Source organism: Excalfactoria chinensis, unplaced genomic scaffold (assembly GCF_039878825.1).
Source record: "Excalfactoria chinensis isolate bCotChi1 unplaced genomic scaffold, bCotChi1.hap2 Scaffold_81, whole genome shotgun sequence".
Lineage (NCBI taxonomy): Eukaryota > Metazoa > Chordata > Aves > Galliformes > Phasianidae > Excalfactoria > Excalfactoria chinensis.
The window spans coordinates 197,182-218,434 of record NW_027315714.1 but is presented as its reverse complement, the minus strand read 5'-3'; the positions used below and the strand labels follow the sequence as shown (position 1 = coordinate 218,434).

At 47.5% G+C, this 21,253-nt stretch overlaps 3 protein-coding genes and 1 pseudogene across 3 annotated transcripts; 1 reads left to right on the top strand and 3 right to left on the bottom strand.

The window, feature by feature from the left end:
• The first annotated feature begins 1,495 nt into the window (after positions 1-1,495).
• LOC140265250 (olfactory receptor 10AG1-like) lies at positions 1,496-5,064 on the top strand. Its single transcript, XM_072361161.1, has 3 exons — positions 1,496-1,630; positions 2,187-2,289; positions 4,052-5,064. Exons 1-3 carry the CDS (start codon positions 1,496-1,498, stop codon positions 5,062-5,064), a joined length of 1,251 nt encoding a protein of 416 aa, XP_072217262.1.
• A 4,678-nt stretch (positions 5,065-9,742) lies between these two features.
• On the bottom strand, positions 9,743-10,678 carry LOC140265249 (olfactory receptor 4M1-like). Its single transcript, XM_072361160.1, has one exon. The coding sequence runs from the start codon at positions 10,676-10,678 to the stop codon at positions 9,743-9,745; it is 936 nt and encodes a 311-aa protein (XP_072217261.1).
• Positions 10,679-14,336: 3,658 nt separating this feature from the next.
• LOC140265269 (5S ribosomal RNA) lies at positions 14,337-14,452 on the bottom strand (annotated as a pseudogene).
• A 5,510-nt stretch (positions 14,453-19,962) lies between these two features.
• Positions 19,963-20,805, bottom strand: LOC140265266 (olfactory receptor 14A16-like). The gene has a single exon (XM_072361178.1). It carries the CDS (start codon positions 20,707-20,709, stop codon positions 19,963-19,965), a length of 747 nt encoding a protein of 248 aa, XP_072217279.1. The 5' UTR covers positions 20,710-20,805.
• Positions 20,806-21,253: the final 448 nt, after the last annotated feature.

The following is a 21,253-nucleotide window of genomic DNA, read 5'->3' as shown; positions in this document are numbered from 1 at the left end:
CAGACTGATGTGAGATTTTAGCTTTGTTTCTGCACACAGCTGAGTGCTGAGTGGTTCATGCACAAGGCTAAGGTGCCTCCTCTGTGCTACAGGATTTCTTTTGTGAACTTGGAATGCAGGATGGCCTCACTTATGACTGTACTCTGACAGCATTTACCCACACCAATGGCTACTTGCTCTTCATTTGCCTATTTCTGCTCAATGTGAAGGAGGCATCTGCCCCCATAACCCACAGTGCCACCAACCCCTGCAGTGTCCTTGCGTAATAGATTGAGTCTCTTGTGCCAGAAGGGCTGAGGGTCATGAAAACTGTCAGAACCCGTGCACGGAGAAGCACATTGAAAATGCAGAGAGTAACAGGTATAGGGAGTGGGGCCGGACAGGGCACTGCATCAGTAACAGTGCCACCAGAAAAACAGTCTTAGTAACTGGGGGCTTCTTGCTGGGGGCACTGAGGCTCCCATTTGCTGCCTGAGTGGGCAGAGTCTTCTTGATCAAGGCTTTGGGTATTTTGATCTTGGGCAGGCTAACCCTAGGAATGGGCAGGACCTTAGGAATGGTCATGGGGAATGAATGGGGCCATAGGGAATGGGGTCATCGGGAATGAATGGGGCCATAGGGAATGGGGCCATAGGGAATGAATGGGGCCATAGGGAATGGGGCCATGGGGAATGAATGAGGCCATAGGGAATGAATGGGGCCATAGGGAATGAATGGGGCCATGGGGAATGAATGGGATCATAGGGAATGGGGTCATAGAGAAACTGGGTCTGTGGGCTCCTGATGGACTTTGCCAGAGCAAGTGGGGCTCATGTGTGCTGGGAAGCAAGCTCTTTGGATTGATTACCAGGGCTTTAAACTAGGTCCAAAGGGGGAAGGGAGAGGAGGTGGATGTGACAGAGGGCTGAGGGAGCCCTCTCTCACTGCTGGAGACTGCAGGGAAAAACCTCTGAGTTGTCCCATAGGTTTGTGCAAGGACTCCTCAGAGAGGGTCCTGTTGCCAGTACCCCATCCAAAATCTTCTTGCATCCCTCCAGGGGTGACTGGGGTTGGGGTTGGGGAAGTGAGGTGCAGGAGTGGCCCCTTATGTGAGACAGCAACTTGAGTGAATTGAGCTCCATCTTGGAGAGGGTGAAGAATGTGTGGAGTGCTTGTGGGTGAGAATTAAGTGGTAGGCTGGTATGGCTGATGCTGCTGTGGGGGTGAGTCACCAGATCAGGAGGATGAAATCAATGAGGCCTTCTGCATACAGCTGGAAGTAGCTTTACAGTCCCATGTACTGGTTCTCATGGGGGACTTGAATCATCCAGATATCTATGGGATAAGCAACGTGGCCAGGCACACACGGTCCAGATGGTTCCTGGAATGTGCTGAAGATAATTTTGTCACATGGGTGGTGGAGGAGCCAACAAGAGTTGTGGTGATTTAGGACCTTGTTCATTCCAACAAGGATGGACTTGTTGGGGATGAGAAGTTTGGTGTCAGCAGTCGTGAGATGCTGGAGTTCAAGACCTTAGGTGGAAGAAGTGAGGCAAAAAGTAGGATTGCTGCCCTGGACTTTCAGAGAGCCAACTTCGACTTCGACCTTTGGACCTACTTGGAGGTATCTGATGGGCTGGACTGCTTGAAGGTATGGGGAGGCCATGAGAGCTAGGCAGCCTTTAAACAGCACTTCTTCCAAGCTCAGGATCGATGTATCCCTAAGAGCAGGAAATGGGGGAAGGGAAGCAGGAGACCTGCATGAATGAGCCAGGAGCTCATGGGTAAGATCAAAGGGAAAAGGAAGGCTTAGGAAAAATGGAAAAAGGGCCTGTACTCTTGGGAGGTGAATAGGAGTGTTGTCAGGGCTTGCAGAGAAGCAATGATGAAGACTAAAGCTCATCTAGAGCTGAAGCTGGTGAATGAGATTAAGGATAATAAGATGATCTTCCTATTCCTTTTAATTCCTCTTTCCTTTTCCTCTTTTTCTTTGAAAGCAGATAAGTAAATCAAACCTTATGTGCTATTTTAATTAAACTTTCGGCTTAGATACAATTGTGAGAGGGCCAACACATACAGGAGAACCATTTTGTAGAAACCTCCTAAATAAGCTGATCTTTTATTTCACTTGTGTATGAGGGTCGTTTCACTTTAATCTGACCGGGGGGACTGTGAATCTGATCGTCTCTGCCTCTCTTCATGCACAGGACGTGACAGCATTGAATGAACTACAGAAGGAACATGGCTGGAAAAGGACCTTAGGAATGATTCTTTCAGCACAAGCTGACAGGTCAGCCCTCACCTCCAATGGTAGATGTTGCCATGGCAGCAGTGATGGTGATAGGGATGTTGCCATGGTGACAGGCCTGTTGCCATGGTAGCACTGATGGTGCTAGGACTGTTGCCATGGCAACAGTGATGGTGCCAGGGATGTTGCCATGGTAACACTGATGGTGACAGGGACGTTGCCATGGCAACACTGATGCTGCCCTGATGTTGCCATGGCAACAGTGATGGTGATAGGGATGTTGCCATGGTGACAGGGATGGCATTGCCATGGTGACACAGTGATGGTGCCAGGGATGCTGTTGCCATGGTGACAGGTCTGTTGCCATGATGACAGCACCAGCAAGGCTGGAGGGCCCCGACAGAAAACCAAGCTCTTTGTCTTCTTGGCTGCAGCAGTTGTGTCTGCTGCTGAGGCTCTGGAGGGCACACGTTGTCCCTGTGACACTGGGGCCTCTTTGCCTCCATGCAGCCTTGTAGAGAGGCCAGTAGGTGCAGTACCATTCTCCCTCACAACACTCCATACCCACTGACTGTGGGAGAGCCTTGGGCCATCTGTGAGGGACAGGACCACCTTTGCTAAAGGCTGCAGCTATGGCTCAGCCCTTCTGTTTCATCAGACTAAACAAGGGCTTTCCTTAACTTCACAGCACCTGCTCTGGGCCTTTGCCTGCCTGTAATCACGGCCTCCAGTTATCTGCTCTGACATGGCTATGGGGAGGCTTTGTTGGTAATGACCCCACGGGGACCAATAAAAGCTCCAGCACTCTCCAACAGTTCTGGACAGCATTTTGACTGCACCTCCATCATTTGGTTACAGCAGCCTGCTCTCAGTCCCTGAAGTTCACGCACACCACATACGCTGTGGGGCTCATTAAAGTGCAGAAAGTCCTAACAAGCCATTTCCCTCATGTCTTCAAGACCTGAACTGCTCATTAGGGAGGTCTCAGTGTTGCAGACAAAGGTTTCAAGGATCGCTGTCCAAAAAAGGAGATGTCGTATTTAAGGCTACTTTTTATTACAGCAGACACCGAGATGTCACTGAGTGCTGCACAACCCATGTGACACAGATGGCAGCTCTGTCACGGAGAGGGAGGTACAGCCAGCACGGGGATAGCATTGTGAGGATCCAAGAGTAGAGAGCTGATAACTGGAGAGTGACTGCAACAGGCAAAGATGGGAATTAATGCCAATGGAGGAGAAAGAAGCCTATGCAAGAGGAGGGACGCAGGGGGCCATTTGCTTGTGGCCAGTTGTGTGGTCGGTGCTGGTCCGGCTGGGTGTGTGGGAGGCATGGGAGGGAGCTGACTCCCCTCCAGGATACAGGACTACAACCTCAGGATAAGATGCCTCAACGGATTCAGCGGAATCCCGTCCCTATGGAAGTGTAAAGGGCTGCCCTACAGAACCAGGATTCCTGCATCCCAGGGCTGTGTGCTGGGGCAGGGACTCAGCCACCAGCCGGGCTCAGCACTCAGCCTGCCCAGGGAGCTGCCCAGGGAGCTGCAGGGAGATGTGTGGGGGAAGGAGGCCCGAGCAGCACAGGGGCTTTTTGCTACTCAGGGTGATGGGGCTGGGGGTCAAAGCTGCACTGCACGCTCGGGGCCTTGCATAGGCAACTATTCTAGGAGGACCAAACAGGGGAGTTTCTGCCCCATGCTCAACTGGGTGGTCCTGGCTGCCAGCTTGAGTCTGCCCACTGGACTACATTATGTTTCCATACCTATGTTCAGATTTTGATCAAGCTCTCCGAATCCTGATGTCCATTTTGCTCTGCTGTCTCTAGGCTGTGTGCTGGAGCTGTACATAGTTGTGGGTGGGAATTCTCTAACAGTGATGTTGGTGTTGTTTTATGCAGAGAAAATGCCCCAAAGAAATATCCTGAAGAATCACACCGCTGGACCTGGATTTCTTCTGGGGTTTCCTGATCCCCCTGGGCTGCCAGGAGTGTGCTTCACCATCTTCCTGCTCATTTATGTCACAGTTATCATTGGGAACAGCCTGATTGTGCTGGTTACAGTGCTGGACTTGAGCCTCCACAGCCCTATGTATTTCTTCCTGAGAAACTTGTCTTTCTTGGAGATCTGCTACACATCAGCCACTCTCCCCAAAATGCTGGTGTGTTTCCTGACGGGAGATGTCCAGATCTCCTTCCTTGGCTGTGCTGCCCAGCTTTATTTCTTAGTTTCTCTGGGAAGCACTGAGTGCCTATTGCTGGCCACCATGGCTTATGACCGCTATGTGGCCATATGTGACCCCCTGCGCTACAGCCTGGTGATGAATGGTGGGTTCTGTGTCAGACTGGTGGTTGGCTCATGGATGGTCGTCGTACCAATACAAGTGGGACAGATCTACCAAGTGTTTACCTTGCCCTTCTGTGCCTCCCATCACCTCCATCATTTTTTCTGCGATGTTCCCCCTCTGTTGGAGCTGGCCTGTGCAGATACTTTCTGGAGCCGGGTGACCCTGAACACTATCATCCTGCTTTTTGCCATCCTTCCCTTTTTCATGATCGTCGTTTCCTACGTTAGAATTATCGGTACGGTTCTGAAGATGCACTCTGCTCCGAGCAGACACAAAGCCTTTTCCACCTGCTCCTCACACCTCATAGTGCTGACTCTCTTTTACGGCTCAGCCACTGTCGTGTACTGCAAACACCACTCAAGGGACTCTGCAGACACTGACAAATACCTTGCCCTGTTTTACACGATTCTGACCCCCATGTTTAACCCTGTCATCTATGGTATGAGGAATAGAGAACTGAGGATTGCCCTGAGAAAACTCCTGTGGGGAAAGTGATAGTGCAGAGTGGGTGAAATTACGCCCCAATAGTTCCAATGAGCATTTGGCTGTTTGTGTGTTGGCATCCGGGGTTGTCTCAGACACCTCCAGATGGGGCACCTCTAGATTTGCTGCACTGTCCCACAACCCACTGCATCTTCCAGAAGGAATCAAAGTTTATGTAGGATAGAGAAGGATGTGTGGGGATTCACTGTCACATCATCACAGGGCAGGAAACGAGGGATCCCTGCTCCCCAGCTTTTTGAGGTTTCTACGTCAATTTTGTCTTAGTTACCATATTATACTGTGTATTATCCTTCCTATGATTGCTCTGTGCCTCATTAATGGTATTCCAGTCAGAATTCTGCAGGTTAAAGAAGAAGGAATCCTCACAGAACCACAGTCAGATCCAGCACACAACAGTCCAACACCACACTGCTATGACACATGGAGGCCAAAGGCATGGACTCAATGGACAGCACTGCCAATTTAGAGGGATGGCCCATAGACTGTGGGAATGATATCTCTGTGTGTATATAAAAAACCAACAGGAAAGATGACGGCAGCTATCTGGAATGTATGGAAAAGTCTGGAATCTGTAAGTGATATGGAATGAGGGGTGGGGACCATCCTGGGTTCAGCTGGGATGCTCTGACCTCAGGAGAAAAGCAGTGCTGGAACACCTCGATGTTTTTGCTGCTGATCAGCGCCATTTCAGTCCCTCAGTTTTGTGTGCTGTCCTTCCAGCCATGGGGGATGAAGGATTTGGGATGGGACAGCTCCAGGAGCTGAGCTCAACAACCCAAAGGGATATTTCATACTGTATGACATCATGTGGACAAAAAAGCTTCTTTTGTATATACATCAATATGCAAATATTGTTATCAGAATAATATCAAAATTTTATTATCTTATTTCCCCACCTGTTCCCTATTATTTTTTCTACCATAGTAAGTTGTTTTCAACTCAAGCCACAAATTCTACTTTGTTGTGGTCTTCCTAGTCCCTTCTTCATCCCACTGGAGGGGGGGAGAGTAGGTGAAGAGAAAGGGAAGGGAAAGGTGAAGGAGAACAGGGAAAGGAAGGGAAGGGAAGGGAAGGGATTGCCTCTGATTTGTTAAGGACTGAACTGAAAGCTCAAGCCAGAAATTCTAACGTGTGTTGATCATGTCTAAGCAACCTGCTCAGTCACCTCTCAGTTCAGACAATGCAAAGCCCACTTGTTTTTATCCCAGTGAACACTGCAATGCTCAGATACAAACAACTCCATTTGGATGTTGTTTCCAACACTGAGCAGAAAGCAAACATGCCTGGGAAGGAACAAACAACTTCAAATCTTCAAAAGAATACATAGCTCACAAATTCAGACCTGCCAACGTACACTTCAGCGCTGTGAATACAAACGGGTTGTTGTGCTGAGATCCTGAGCCCCACGACCGCTCCATAATTACTGATCTGCATAATTATGCTTTCACTCATTTTAAACCTCATTCTTTGAGGTTTTTTTTTTCCATTTTTTCCACCATGAATTTTAGAACCACACGGTTTGAGACTATACCACTTAAAGAGTCAGCAGACATGGGAAAAAGAACAGGGATTTGTGGTATTGCTGAGATCTTACACTTCCCCAGGGTCTTCATGCTCACCTTTCTCAGTGCTAAAGGACAGTGGGAGCATGTCAGAGTCGGTTCCCTTTGCTTCAGAAATCCACACACAGCTCTGATGGTGTTCTCCTAACACAGGGAGGAACGTATCGGGTATTGTTAGTGACTTGACTAAAGATATGAGTATTACCATCATTTCCATTTTGCAAGCTGGCATTTGACTGCGCTCAGTCCAGTTAGAGAGCTCTCTGTTTACTGTAGCAGCAGAACTGAGCTCCTTTACTGTGTTCAACATACACCTTACATACTCACAAACAGTAAATTCCTCTAATCAGCTAATTGGCCCTAAATTCTCCCAAACAACAGTGATAGAGGATGAAAGGTTTCTCAGTTGTGAAAAGATTAACAGTGCAAACAAAAGAACCCCCTGTTTATTCATTGGCGCTCTTTGTCTTGCGTTGCAGGCTCCTAAGGCTTCACAGTGATAAGGTCTATCAGGGAGTCTGTTCAGCTTTATGACTCGCTCCCAGTTACATCTTTGCACAACTCCAGAACTTTCAGTCTGCCTTTAAGAAATTTGAAATGAAGCTGAGCTAAAATGAGCTGATCTGCTGTTCTCAGTTGTACTTCAGACAACCACAGCTGCTTGCAGCAGGAGATGTGTAAATGGATGTTGTTCTACATTTGCTTTTTTTTTGTTGGGAGCACCCAAAAAGCAGATGTTCACTTCTGCTGAGGTATGTCAGTGGGAGACTCCTTCCACATAAGTGATTTCTGCTTGGTCTGTGCTTAGTTTGAAAATCAAATCTTGAAATGAACCCTTGTCAGTTTTGCCATTTAGAAGCAATGGAAGCAAACACGTAATGGCACTGTGCAGGATACCTATTTCTAATTACACTGGGGACAAACGATCCAAAGACACTTTAGCAGCTCCTTTCTTCTCCAGTTCTGATTTGTCTCTATTCACCCTTCCTAAAGACGTGAAGTTTTGAGTAGGAAGTCTGGAATTTTCTTATTTATCTGACTTGGTCTGGAAAAATGTGCTGTCATTCATGGTGAAAATCCATCAGTGGAATCCATTTGGATGTGGTGCTTGGGGACATGCTTTACAGGAGGGTTGTTTGAGTTATGGTAGTACAGTTGGTTTACAGCTGGACTTGAGGATCTTGAAGATCTTTTCCAACCTGAGCAATTCTATGATTCTATGAGGTGACAGGGATTGTGGATGAAGCAAAGGCTGTGACTCGTTTGCCTTGACTGGTTCAGCCTGGAGAAAAGATGGCTGCAGGTTGACCACACTGCAGCCTTCCTGTCCCTAAAGGATCCTATAAACAGGAGGGGAGTCAACTCTTTGAAAGGGTAGATAGCAGCAGCACAAGGGGATATCACAGAATCACAGAATTGTAGGGGTTGGAAGGGACCTGATTTGAAATATGATTTGAAGTTGAAGGAGGGAAGACTGAGGCTGGATGTTCTTTACTCTGAGAGAGGTGAGGTGCTGGAACAGCTGCCCAGAGAGGCTGTGGATGCCCCATCCATCCCTGGAGGTGTTCAAGACCAGCTTGGATGGGGCCCTGGGCAGACAGGTTAGTGTTAAATGTGGAGCTTCTTGGTCCTGATTGACACAGGGGTTTGGAGCTTCATGATCCTTGTGATCTCTTCCAACCCAGGCCATTCTGTGATTCCATGATTCAATGACTGGCACAACACCTTCCACAGCTGCCTTACCAACAAACTGGCTTGCTAATAATAATAATAATAATATAATGCAGCGATAAAGTGCATGGAAAATTGCCTGGACCAGTTTCAAGAAGCAGTTATCAGAGATGTGAGGGTAAGCAGGCGAGAACAAAGTAGTGGTGTCCATCAGGGATCAACAGTAAGGCCAGTGCTACTTAATGCGTTCACTAAGGAGTGAATGCTGGAATGCAGTGTGTGCTCACAGGGAGCTTTTGGGGGAAACCCAGCTCAGGAGAGTGGTCAATATGTGGGAGGGGAAGTCTCACCTGCTAAATCCTACAGATACTTAGTTACCTATTTCCCATGAGATTGGTCATATACTTGAATGGGTTGACCACAGTCTGTGCGATATAAATACCCCACATCACAGCTGTACTTGGTTCTGTACTGCACGCAGTGTTATATGAGAACTGAAAGCACTGTGAGCTGTTGGGTGCAGCGCCGTCTGGGGTGTTATTGGAGGGCTTTGTAGGCAGAGATATCTGGAGTTCACTCTACATGGATGCTGCCCAAGGAAATGACACTGTGTTAAGAAAACCACTCTTTCTGAAGACATATTTCCAAACGAAAGGGTTTACTGGAGTGATTAGAGGCAGACAAAGAAGCAGACTGCAGGGCAAGCACAGGGGACGTTATAACAATGCTTTGTTACTCCTCAAAGTAAAAATGAAAGAAGGGTTGGAGGAATATTAGCCCCGGCCTGTAAAGTCGTGGTTGCATTGCCTCCCATTTTCACCAAACAGCTGCCTGCTGGTTGCAGATTCAATAGGACTTTGGGGGCACACTGGGGTCACTTTGGGGTCACACTGAGGTAACTTTGGGGACACTTCAGGGTCATTTTGGAGTCACATTGGGGTTGGTTGGGGGTGCCTGCCTCCTGGGGGTGGGTGTTTACTCATGGGAGGGGACAGGGCTTTGGGAAGAGAGGTGGGGCCTTGTAGAGGCAGGTGTGGTTTTAAAGGGGGTGGGTGTAGCCTTGTGGGTGAGGGTGGGACCTAATAGAATGGACATGGCTTGATTGGTAGGAAAGTAATGGCTGAGTCATGATGGAGCCTAACAAGAAGGAAGCAACAACAGTGGGCATCCAACTGGAAACTGAAGTCTTGAACCAATGAATCGGGGCCAGCACTCCAAGAAGGGATCTATAAACCCTCAACATCCTCCAGATAACTACTAATAAGTTTAATAGATCCTTAATGATAATTTCATGGCACACAGTCAACTCCTTTGTATGGGTTGGTTCTTCCCTCAATCACTCTGTATGGGTTTTAGTATCGCCACAGGGCTTTATTTTATAGAAGACTTCCTGAAGGATAATGAGTGTGACCTTCATTTGTTTACTCCAAAATACTTCATATAAAGTCCACACCACAGTATTTGTGGACCAACCTGCCCATGGAGCTTCTGATCTCCTTGTTGCACAGTGTGTAGATCATGGGGTTCATTAAAGGGAAGATGATCGTATGGAAAAGAGCAATGACTTTTTCCATTGGGACGGCCCGGAAGGGGAGGACGTAGATATAAATTGCTGGGCCAAAGGTGACCAAAACCACAACCATGTGGGAAATGCAGGTGGAGGTGATTTTGTTCTTGGCCTCAGAGGAGAACGCCCGGAGCTTCAACATTAGGGCTGTGTAGGAAATGAGGAGGAGCACAAAGCACACCACAAGGACAGAGCCGTTGTTGAGGAACATCAGCAGTTCCACTGTGTCAGTGTTGGCACAGGCCAACTTTGCCAGCTGTCGGACATCACAGAAGAAGCTGTCCAGGATGTTGGGGCCGCAGAAGGGGAGAGTGATGATGAGAGCAAATACAACGATGCCGTGAATGAGGCCACCGCCCCACGAAGCTCCAAGCAGAGTGCAGCAAACAGTCTTGTTCATGAGCATGGCATAACGAAGGGGTTTGCAAATGGCAACGTAGCGATCGTAGGCCATGGCCAAGAGAAGGAAGATTTCCGCCGCTCCCAGGAAGTGAAGAAACATGAGCTGAGCCATGCAGCTGTTGTAGGAGATGGTCTTTGGGTTTGAGAATAAGTCAGCCAGCATTTTGGGTAGGGTGACAGAGCAGTAGCAGATATCCAGGAATGCCAGATTGGCCAGGAAAAAGTGCATGGGTGATCCCAGTTGGGAATCACCCCAAACTGTGAGAATGATGAGGACATTGCTTGGGAGAACTGCCATGTAGAACAGCAGGAAGAAGGAGAAGAGAACTGACTGCACTCCGTGGGTGCGAGACAATCCCAGCAGAATAAACTCTCTGACTCTTGTTGAGTTCTCGTGCTCCATTTGGACTCTTGCGAGCACTGACAAACAGTAATAAATAAACCAGTGCAAATATATTGCAATATTACAGCAACGTGGGCTGTACTTACACTATGCACACCCTACGAGCATTGTTTGGTGTGATGGAACTCCTTATGGGGAAATACCTCAGAGCTGGTAATGGAGATTCCCACTAAGGTGGGCGCTGTACTGTAATTGGTAGCTGAATGTTAGAACATGATGGGATGGTCCGTGTTTTCTCTCTCTGGGAACTGGCTCCAAAATTGATCCTAGGTTGTAGACCATCAGTGCAGTCTCCTGTAGTGCTGATCTTTGTTGTTTGAGCTGATTTCTGACATCACCAACAGCTGCACAGAGGTCAATGCCGTTCCTTTTCTCCCAAGCCTTACAAATCCACTCAGCTTTTGTGATGGGAGCACCGAGACTTACAGCAATTCCATCTCTGTGTGTAGAATCAGCCACCAGATGCACAACGTTGCAGCTGAAGCCCTTTCAGATAACTCTTCCAAATGCATCTCTCTTCCTGAACGCTGTACAGCACAGCACTGAGTTCAACATCTATGCCCAATGCAGTGGACAACATGAGGAAGGTGAAGGCTCTAACTTTCTGTGCACAATGCAGGGCACATGGAGGCCTGACGACACAGCCGTCTGCTTTGCTGAGGTTGGCAGAGATGGAATCTGGGAAGTCTGATACAACCAAGACAGTCTCACATTCCAGGCAACGACAACCACCATTTTGTCCCCAGATTGTCCTGAAATGGCCCCAAATTGTCCCTGAGTTGACTCAAAATGTCTTCCAATGTCCCCAAAATGACGAAAATTGACCCCAAATTGCCCCAAATTACCCCCAAATTGTCCCCATATGTCCACAAATGTCCACAAATTGTCCTGATTTACCACCAAAATGTACACAAATTGACCCATACTTTCCACAAGTTGATACAAATTGACCCAAAATACCCTCTAAGGTGCCCAGATGAACCCCAGTTAGCCTAAAACTGTCTCCAAATTGTTCCAAATTATCCCCAATTGTCTACAAATTGACCCAAAATGTCCCCTAACATCCCCAAATTAACACAAACCACCCCAAAATTGCCCCCAAATGTCCTCAAATGTCCCCAAATGATCCCAAATTACCTCAAAGATGTCCCAAAATTGACATAAATTTTCCCCAGTTGTTTCCAAATTGACTCAAAATCTCCTCTTATGTCCCCAAATTGTCCCAAATTAATCCAAATTGCCCCAAATTGACCCAAGATGTCCTTTAATATCCCAAAATTGGCCCATTATCCTCAAGTTGTCCCCAAATAGACACAAATTGTTCCCAAATTGACCCAAATTGAACAAAAATGTCCTCTGATGTCCCTGCATTGCCCCAAATTACCCCCAAATTGTCCCCAAATTGACCTCAAATTGCCCCCAAATTACCTCCAAATTGTCCCCAAATTATCCAAAAACTGTCTCCAAGTTGACCCAAAATGTCCCCAAATTCTCCAGAACTGCCCTCCAAATGTGCCCAAATCAACCCAAATTGACCTCCAGGCCGAAAATCACACCCACTCATTAGAAAAGGAAACCAATGATGGAGCACTCCCATCTGTTGTGAGTCAATGGGGTGCCCTCATCTGACAGCTGCAAAGCAGATCACAGTGGAACACCAGAACACCTCTGTAGCCCATGGTGTCACTGCAGCCATCCCAAGGAATGGGGAATTCCATCCTGGATTTTCCCTGGAATGCATCAATTTGAGTATTTTCTACACTAATCTATTCTCCCCAGCTGTCTTTCAGTGCAGCTGAGGGTGCTGGGATCGCATTCAGACTTTCACTTTTCCCCACAGAAATCCCATAACACATCCCAGCTCCTCAGTGAGGCCATCAGGACATTGGAGATGTGCAGAAAAAACAATTATCTAAATATCTCTACCCAGTTAAGCCATCAGTAATCAGCACTGTGCCCAGCTGAGAGAGCAAAGTGCTCCTTAAAAACCTCACATCGTGCCTTGAAACAGTCTTTAATTAACCATAAGATAATTAAGGTGGGGAAGGAGCACTGAGACCATCGAGCCCAACCTTTAGCCCCTCACCTCCTTTGATTAATGACAGAATAATTAAGATGGGGAAAAAGCGCTGAGACCACAGAGTCCAACCTTCAGCTCATCTCCTTCTTTAATTAAACATGGGATAATTAAGGTAATTAGGCAACACCGAATGCTGTATTTATGCAGTTAGGCTCTGCTCTGAATGTTTCACTGACTCCCAACTCTGTTTTTGAGCGGATTAATTGCATTAAATGCATCTCTGGGTTGATTCCTGGAATTGATTACCCCACAGAAACCCATAGAGGCCCACAGACCCATAGTGTTGGAGTTGGGGCAGTATGTTTGGGCTGCAGCTAGATGGGTCCATAAGGATCATAGAACCACAGAACGGTTGTGTTGGTAGGGTCCTTAAAGACCATAGAGCCTTGGAACAGCTGGCTTGGGTTGGGTTGGGTTGGGTTGGGTTGAGAGGGTACTGACATGTTGCAGAATCATAGAATCATAGAATGGCATGGGTTGGAAAGGACCTCAAAGTGATCCATCCACACCATTGTCCTGTGCTGGGAGAGCAGCACAGCCTGAGGCACTTTCCTTCCTCACTGAGCTCACATTATTTCTGAAGCCAACCCCATGCAGACATACATCATCAGCTTCAATACATACCTCCCTTTCAGGACCTTTGTGGGCAGTCCATCACCCTGCTCTGAAGCCTTCTCTCTCTTCCTCTCCTGCACACTCATGCATTCAGCAGTGCTGTGCACAGAGCTGATGACTGCTGAGCTCTGGACCCGCTCACAGCCACATCTCCCTCCATGTGTGGATGAGCCCACAGCCGGCACTGCCCCACTGATAGGGGCGGATCACTGTGTGGCAGAGGATGGATATATCCTCCCATTCTGCTCTCTTGAGATTCTTTATCTCTGTAAGGGGTTACTGTGACTGCAGTGTTTGTTTGGCTCCAGCGGCGGTGGTTTATAATGACAGCACGCAGCTGTGCTGACAGATCTGATTCCTGTGGGCCTTAATAAAAGTCATCAGCTGTTTGTCTGATAGCAACTGTTCATTAATACTTATTATTATCTTTTATTTTGCCTTACATGATTCTCATCTGGGCATTGCATTCATGGGTAAAGAAAAGTTGGTTAGAGTTGTGTTTTGCCATTAGAATCAGACTGTAATGAGAAATAATCACCCACAGAGGTAATTGTTAGGGTTAGGGTTAGGGTTAGGGTGAGGGCTAGGGTTAGGATTAGTGTTAGGGTTTGGGTTAGGGTTAGGGTTAGTGTTAAAGTTAGGGTTAGGTTTAGGGTTTGTGTTAGGGTTAGGGAGCCATCTCCAATGGTCTCTCTATATAAAGTGCCACGTTGAGTTCCCATCCAATGCATGATTTTAAGATGGAGAACCTACCAGTGGTGGTGCCTTGCTTGACCTCTTCTTCTCCCAGGGCGCTAGTGGGGTCACTGTCCCTGCTGGTTTTCCAGGCATTGAGATGAGGTGCTATGAGATATAGTTGATTCTATGATCCTGTCTTGGTTTTGTGCTGTCAATATTCTACATCATGACATCATGTGCGGTATGAATCATTAACTGAGGGTACAAATAGTGGTAAACTGTTTAAGCCTACAGCACCCAGACCTCCCAGGAGGTCTCCCATCCAAGTACTAACCAGGCCCGACCCTGCTTAGCTTCCGAGATCAGACAAGATCGGGCGTTACCAGGGTTAAACAGTTTACCACTATTTGTACCCTCAGTTAATGATTCATACCGCACATGATGTCATGATGTAGAATATTGACAGCACAAAACCATGACAGATCCTATGTTTATATCTGCTTAAGTGGATTATAATCTGTGCTTCCAATATGCATATGAGCTCCCAGCCTCAGCCTTTCACATTCTGAATGTACAATTGGATCTGGGGATGTACAGAATGGAAACCCTTCATCCACAGTTCTCCTCATCAGTCTGTTTCCTCTCATAGAATCACAGAATCACAAGGTTGGAAAGGAGCTACAAGATCATCTAGTCCAACCATCCTCCCACTACCGTAGCTACAACAAACCATTAAACCATGTCTTGTAGCTCCTCATCCAGACACCTCTGGAATACTGCCAGGGATGGTGACTCCACCACCTCCCTGGGTAGCCATTCCACTGCCTGACCATGCTGAGAAAAAAAGGTCCTTCTTATGTCTGGTCTAAACCTCTTCTGGTACTAGTCCACTGGCAAAGACGCGTGCTTCAAGGAAGTGTCAAATGAACGCAGTGTGTTTTTGTTGGTGATTGGTTGGTTGGTTAGTTGGTTTCTCCCTTTCTTTCTTTCCCCCAGAATCTGCCCCACCGGGCAGGGACAGGCATTGCCCACAGACACCAAGGCTGCTGCTTCGTGTGATTTAATCAGTTCTGGGCCCATGATCCCTCCCTGCATTGTGGGGTTGTTCCCAGTGATTCAGAGGAGATGGGAGATAAGGCTTATAAGCTTATACAGTCATTCGAGTACTGAAAAATTACAGTGAGATTGCCCTGCAGTCCTCTCTTCTCACTGAGATTCATTTGGTTTATGTGGGTGACATTTTGGAGCCTGCCATGGTCCTTTTGGGTGGCATCCCTTCCTTCTATTAGCTGTACTGCTAAGCATGATACCATCAGTAAACACTGAATCTAGCTGCCTGCCTCATTGATAAAGATGCTGAAGAGCATTGGTTTCAAGATAGGGACTAGGGGACCAAACTCATCATCAGACCCCACCTGGATGACACCAGCTTGTCCTGGAGAATCTACCTTGGCAGGTCCGTGTGCTAAGGAGCCAGACAGAACATGTTTTTGGAGAGTCAAACAGACAGGTTCAACAAGTACCCAAGGTGGCCTTGCAAAACCAACTGGTTCTAGACATATTGCTGTTAAAAGAACATGGGGTGTGAGGGACGTTAAGTCACATGGAGCAGCTGGGTGTCCCTTCCCTTTATTAGACTGATTGATTGATTATATTGATAGCTACTCCTGGAAGAGTCCTGAACAACAGCCCTGAAATGGTCAGGTTTCAGGACAAGGTCTGGTGTAACTTCCTTTGAATTGGATATAGCCCAGCGTCCAGGAATTAAGGCAATTCCAGTTCCAAATAGGGGCTGATGGTATCTGATCTGCTTCCTTTGATATTATAACTAGTTGCTAGGGGGGAGGTCAGATTTGCCCTACCTCTGCTGCTGGTCCTGCTTCTAGGTGTAGCTGTTTCCACTCTATGCTATGTGGAACATCCCTATCAGCAGGCAGGGTTGGTTCTGGATCCAGGTCTGGTGATCTCATCACTCCCTTTAATTCTCCTTCTTCCTTTTTTTTTTTTTTTTTTTTTTTTTTTTGTACCTCTAATTGTTTTTACAACACAAGTCATACTTGAAGAAACCCTACGAGATGCTTCTTAACAAGTGACCAACACTGATGGACTTCAGTGCCTTGGGCAAGTGATGCTGTTCCCGACATATCCCTTTATTCCTAAAAGAATAATTAACTGGTATCATCCTCGTGGCTGGGTGGCTTATAGTCAACTCCCACTTTACTTCCTTGTCCTTTAGTCTATGCCCAGAGCTTCTCAGTCATGTCACTGCCAGCTGTAAGCTCCATGCAGAGGTCAAGTGGGACACAGAGGGCACAGCCTTCTGCTGGGTGGATACAAGTGTTGGTTGAACCGGACGGGACAAAGCCCTCCCACCATGCCCTCCTGGGAAAATGGCCACCCCAAGAATGGCAGTCTGCCTCCTCAGTGACGCCATCTGAAATGCTCCTGCACTGATTGATTAAAGGGCTTTAAACCAGGTCTGAAGGGTGAAGGAAGGAGAATTAGGTGTGACAGAGAAGGGCTGAGGGATGATGTTGCTGTTGGAGATTGCAGGGAAAGCCTCTGAGTTGTTCCACAGAGTTGTGTGAGGATTCCTCAGAGAAGGTCTTGTTGCCAATACCCCATCCTAAACCTTATTGTGTACTCTCTGGGGGTAACCCCAACCTGCTGCTGCCCTAAAGTGCCTGTAGACCAGTGTGGGTAGCATGGGAAATAAATGGGACAAATTGAGAGAAAACCACAGAGCATTTCCTTTCATGCAGGCTGCTGCTTCTGAGCAAGGCCCTGAACATCAGTACCACGGTGCAGATGCAAGGCCCAGACAGGCTAAATCAAAACCTGCTTCTGGAAGGGGATGCTTTCTGAAGGGTCTTTACACTAATGAGAGGACCACAAACATTTCACTCAATGAAGTTGAAATCTCTGTGCCTTCACAGGCTTAGCGTCTTGTTGGGCTCACAGAAGCATGGTGGGATGGTTCCCACCTCTGAAATGTAGCAAAGCAGGTACAGACTCTTCATTACGATTAGGCAAAGAAGATGAAGAAAGGCTGCTGCCCTTTGTGAGAGTGCACTGAGCTCTGCCTGGGGATGGCAGAGGAGCCAGCTGAGAACTGATGGAAAGGGCTCAAAGAGGAGAGCAGCAGATTCTGTTCCTTGCTTCCTGATCAGGAAGAACAAGAGGAGGGGGACAGGCAGGTATCTGAGTTACAGCTGGGATGGAATTGTTTTCTTCAGACTGTCTGCTATGGTGCAGTGTTTTGGTTCTAGGGGAAAAACATTGATAACACTCTGATGTTTACAGCTGCTGCTAAGCAGTGTTGTACAGAGCCAGTGCCACGGTCAGTGGAGTGCTCAAGGAACTGGGGGGAACAGACTGAGGACATGTGTCTTAAAGCGGCCAAAGGGACGTTCCGTACCATCTGACAACAAGCAGAAGGTGTATTGAAAGGGGTGGGAGATCATTTCACTCTCTTCTCCTGCTCAGGGGCCAGCTGGGAATCACTCTGGTGGTGCTGAGCATGTGCTTGTGCATCAGTTGTAATGTACAACACCATATATCTGGATATATAGTCATAACGATGACACCTCTCCTTTCATCTCTCTTAGTAAATAGCTTCATTTCAACTCACAAGTTGTACTTTTTTTCCCCCAGTTCCCTTCCCCATCCCACTGGGAAGGGGGCAGTGCACAAAGCACTGTGTGCTACTGAGCCACATGTTGGGTTCAACAACCACCATCATTTTGGTGCCCGATGTGGGGCTCCAAGGGTTGAGATAACAGCACATCTGTCGAGAGCGAGTTAACACAGAGCTTTGTAGGAGTTGGAGAATTTGCTGGCCATGGTGCTGATTGTTTCCCTATTTGTGGAGCTTGTTGAGTCTTCTCATGAAGCTGCACTGCACAGCTCCTTTCTTGCTGCTTGTTTTCCCTGCTGCACTGTTTGTCAACTCTGGGGGCTGGATTCAGGTGTTTATTTTGCTATGCTGTTTGACCTTGGTTTATATCATGGTAAAATAGGCAGCTGACAAAGTGAAGTTCTGAGGACATTCACCTCTGCGATCATATTTGAGGTTTGGAAGCAATACTGTCAATATGATTAGAAATGACACTCTTTTTGTTATCCCCTCAGGGAGCCCGGCAATAGAGGTAAGAAGGGCAGACAATTTCCAGCAGTAACTCAGCCTCACTCTCACTTCTTGCCCTGGAGCTCCAGAGCTAGTTCCAATAGCTCCTGAGGATTTTGACTATCTGTGGGATGCCCAAACCTCCCATTGCTATGTGTTGTTAATGCATTCCAGGTTATGTTTCAGATTAAACAATTACTCAAGAATATCACTGAGAGATCTGCCCCAAGGTGAGAAGGCTCTGCATGGAACGAGGTGTGGGGTGGTCTGGGCAGCTGCCTGGAGTGGTGGGCAGCCCCAGGGCTTTGGAACTTTATCTCCGAGCAAATGCAGAATTCTGAGAAACTGGTAGAATACTGGGGGAAGTTCTGCTGTGACCCTGGTAATCCCAAAGTGGCACAGAAAACTGCAGTGTGCCAAGGCCTGGTCTATACCTACTGAGCTGTGTTCTGCACTCTTCAGCATCCACACTTGGAAGAGCTGGATCTGCTGACAGTGCTGCAGCCTCTGCAACTCCTGGCACAGACTCTGCAGCAGCTCCAAGTTTTTGCTACACATCCTGCGGTTGCTCCAAGCTCTGGACAGATCCCACTGTCACTACACCCCTCATAATGAGCTCTGCAGTCACTCCTGCCACAGGTCCTGCAGCTGTTCCAGGTATTGCAATATGAAAATGAAACAAATTCCATACAAGGGAGGTGCACTGTGCCAGCAGGTACAGCCCTGTGGTCACTCCATCCCCTCCAATGAGCCCAGTGGCTGCTCCAACTTCAGTGACAGGTCCTGTGGTGATTCCTGCTCTGTCAACGAGCTCTGCAGTCGCTCTAACTACTGCAACTGCCCAACAGCTGCTTCAGCTCCTACAGTGAACCCTGTGGCTGTTAAAACTTCTGCAAAAGGTCCTGAACTTGCAAACAGATATGCATATGTATTAGTATCTATGCATATGTTTGCAACTGCATATGTTGTATATATGTGAAAATATACTATATATATCATGAATGTATATATGCATATATCATAATCATAATCCTTTTCTTTTTCTCTTAGTAAATAACTTTAACCCAACAAATTCTAAACCATAGCACTGTCCTGAGTCTCTTACGGATCTCCTTGGGACACTTGAAATTGTCCCTGTCACTCAGTGAAGAGCACCAGAAGATCTCAAGGTCTTCTCAGGGAGCAGCTCCTGAGGTACATTCCTTACACCAGCTTCGGAAGAGGCCTCCAGTTCTCTGGTCCTGCTCTGAAGGAGCCCTCTTGTTTTGGCAGTGCCAGCAAGGAGACCAGCTCTGACACAGCCGTTCATATTGCCGGCTACTGACTGCAGCCCCGGAGTGCTGCTGTAGAGACAACAGGATTGTTGTGAGACACACAAGACCTTCAGGCCTGCACAAATGAGAGGACTTGAGAGCACTGTGGCAGTGTAAAGAGAGCAGGAATGAAAAGAGCACATTGTGCTGCTGTCTGTGGCTGTACCTCCCCCAGACCCAGACAAGGCAGGAAGAGAGGAGAGCTAAGGAAAAGTCTATTTTGAAAGATTTTTATGTATCTTTTAACCTATTCAGGGAATCTGGTTCCATGTTTACATGAGCTCTTGGAGTGAGAAAATGGAAATTAGGTAGGAAAGAAGAGAAATAAATTTTTATTTATAGGTTGGATAACATTTTTTTGAAGGTTTCTATATCACACACAATCAAACGATCAAAGATGCATAAAAAATAAAGAACCATCACTGGGAATCCTGAGACAAAGATGTGCACTCTAGTAAAGCTGGAATAGTGCTTATTGCAACACCTTGCTGAGAGCATGCTTGATCTCCCTGTTCCTCATGCTATAGATGAGAGGGTTCAGTGTTGGAGGAAACACTGCGTAAAGAAGTGCCACTGTCAGATCCAAGGGTGGGGAGGAAATGGAGGGAGGCTTCAGGTGGGCAAAAAAGCCAGTGCTGAGAAACAGGGAGACCACGGCCAGGTGAGGGAGGCACGTGGAGAAGGCTTTGTGCTGTCCCTGCTGAGAGGGCATCCTCAGCACGGCCATGAAGATCTGCACATAGGACACAACTATGAAAACAAAGCACCCAAAGGCTAAACTGACACTAAAAATGAGAAAAAAAACTTCCCTGAGATTTGATTCTGAGCAGGAGAGCTTGAGGATCTGGGGGATTTCACAGAAAAACTGGTTGACAACATTCCCTTGGCAGAGAGGCAGTGAAAATGTACTGGCAGTGTGCAGCAGGGAATTGAGAACCCCAGCGCCCCAGGCAGCTGCTGCCATGGTGGCACAAGCTCTGCTATCCATCAGTGTCCCATAGTGCAGGGGCTTGCAGATGGCAACGTAGCGGTCATAGGACATGATGGTGAGAAGGGAAAACTCTGCTGACATGAAGAATGAGAAGAAAAAGAGCTGTGCAGCACATCCTGTGTAGGAGATGGCCCTGGTGTCCCAGAGGGTGTTGGCCATGGCTTTGGGGAGAGTGGTGGAGATGCAGCCCAGGTCGAGGAGGGCCAGGTTGAGCAGGAAGAAGTACATGGGGGTGTGCAGGCGCTGATCGCAGGCTATGGCTGTGATGATGAGGCCGTTGCCCAGGAGGGCAGCCAGGTAGATGCCCAGCAAGAGCCAGAAGTGCAGGAGCTGCAGCTGCCGCGTGTCTGCCAACGGCAGCAGGAGGAACTCGCTGATGGAGCTGCTGTTGGGCATCTGCTGTTCCTGGGCTTGGAGTCCTGCTCAGAGTGCAGAAGATAATGACAAGTCCAGATCATTCTCAGACACACTCCTCCTGCTATACTATAATCATTTTCCTTTTCCTTTGGGAAATGATCATTTAACTCCAGAACTTGAAGTTATTTTAAAGAATTTCACCATCCCCTGAAGAGTAGAATATTAGGGTGCACTTACATTTTCTCATTTCATAATCACATTCCAGCCTCCTGGATATTTTCCTCTTTATCCCAGCTGCTCTTTGAGACCCCAGCCCCAGCATCTGTGCACTTCAAATGGTCTCATAGAAATCAGCCTGTTTACGGGACAAGTGAACTAATTATGTCTGCAGAAAAGAACTATCACTGAAACTGAC

What these genes read in the sequence shown, in the direction of transcription:
- LOC140265250 (XM_072361161.1), top strand. Translation starts at nt 1,496, where the DNA reads ATGCTGGAGTTCAAGACCTTAGGTGGAAGAAGTGAGGCAAAAAGTAGG. An exon ending in ATGGGCTGGACTGCTTGAAG is followed by an intron (nt 1,631 to 2,186) that starts GTATGGGGAGGC and finishes CTTCATGCACAG; the next exon opens with GACGTGACAGCATTGAATGA. An exon ending in GTCAGCCCTCACCTCCAATG is followed by an intron (nt 2,290 to 4,051) that starts GTAGATGTTGCC and finishes TGCTGTCTCTAG; the next exon opens with GCTGTGTGCTGGAGCTGTAC.
- LOC140265249 (XM_072361160.1), bottom strand. Translation starts at nt 10,678, where the DNA reads ATGGAGCACGAGAACTCAACAAGAGTCAGAGAGTTTATTCTGCTGGGA.
- LOC140265266 (XM_072361178.1), bottom strand. Translation starts at nt 20,709, where the DNA reads ATGTACTTCTTCCTGCTCAACCTGGCCCTCCTCGACCTGGGCTGCATC.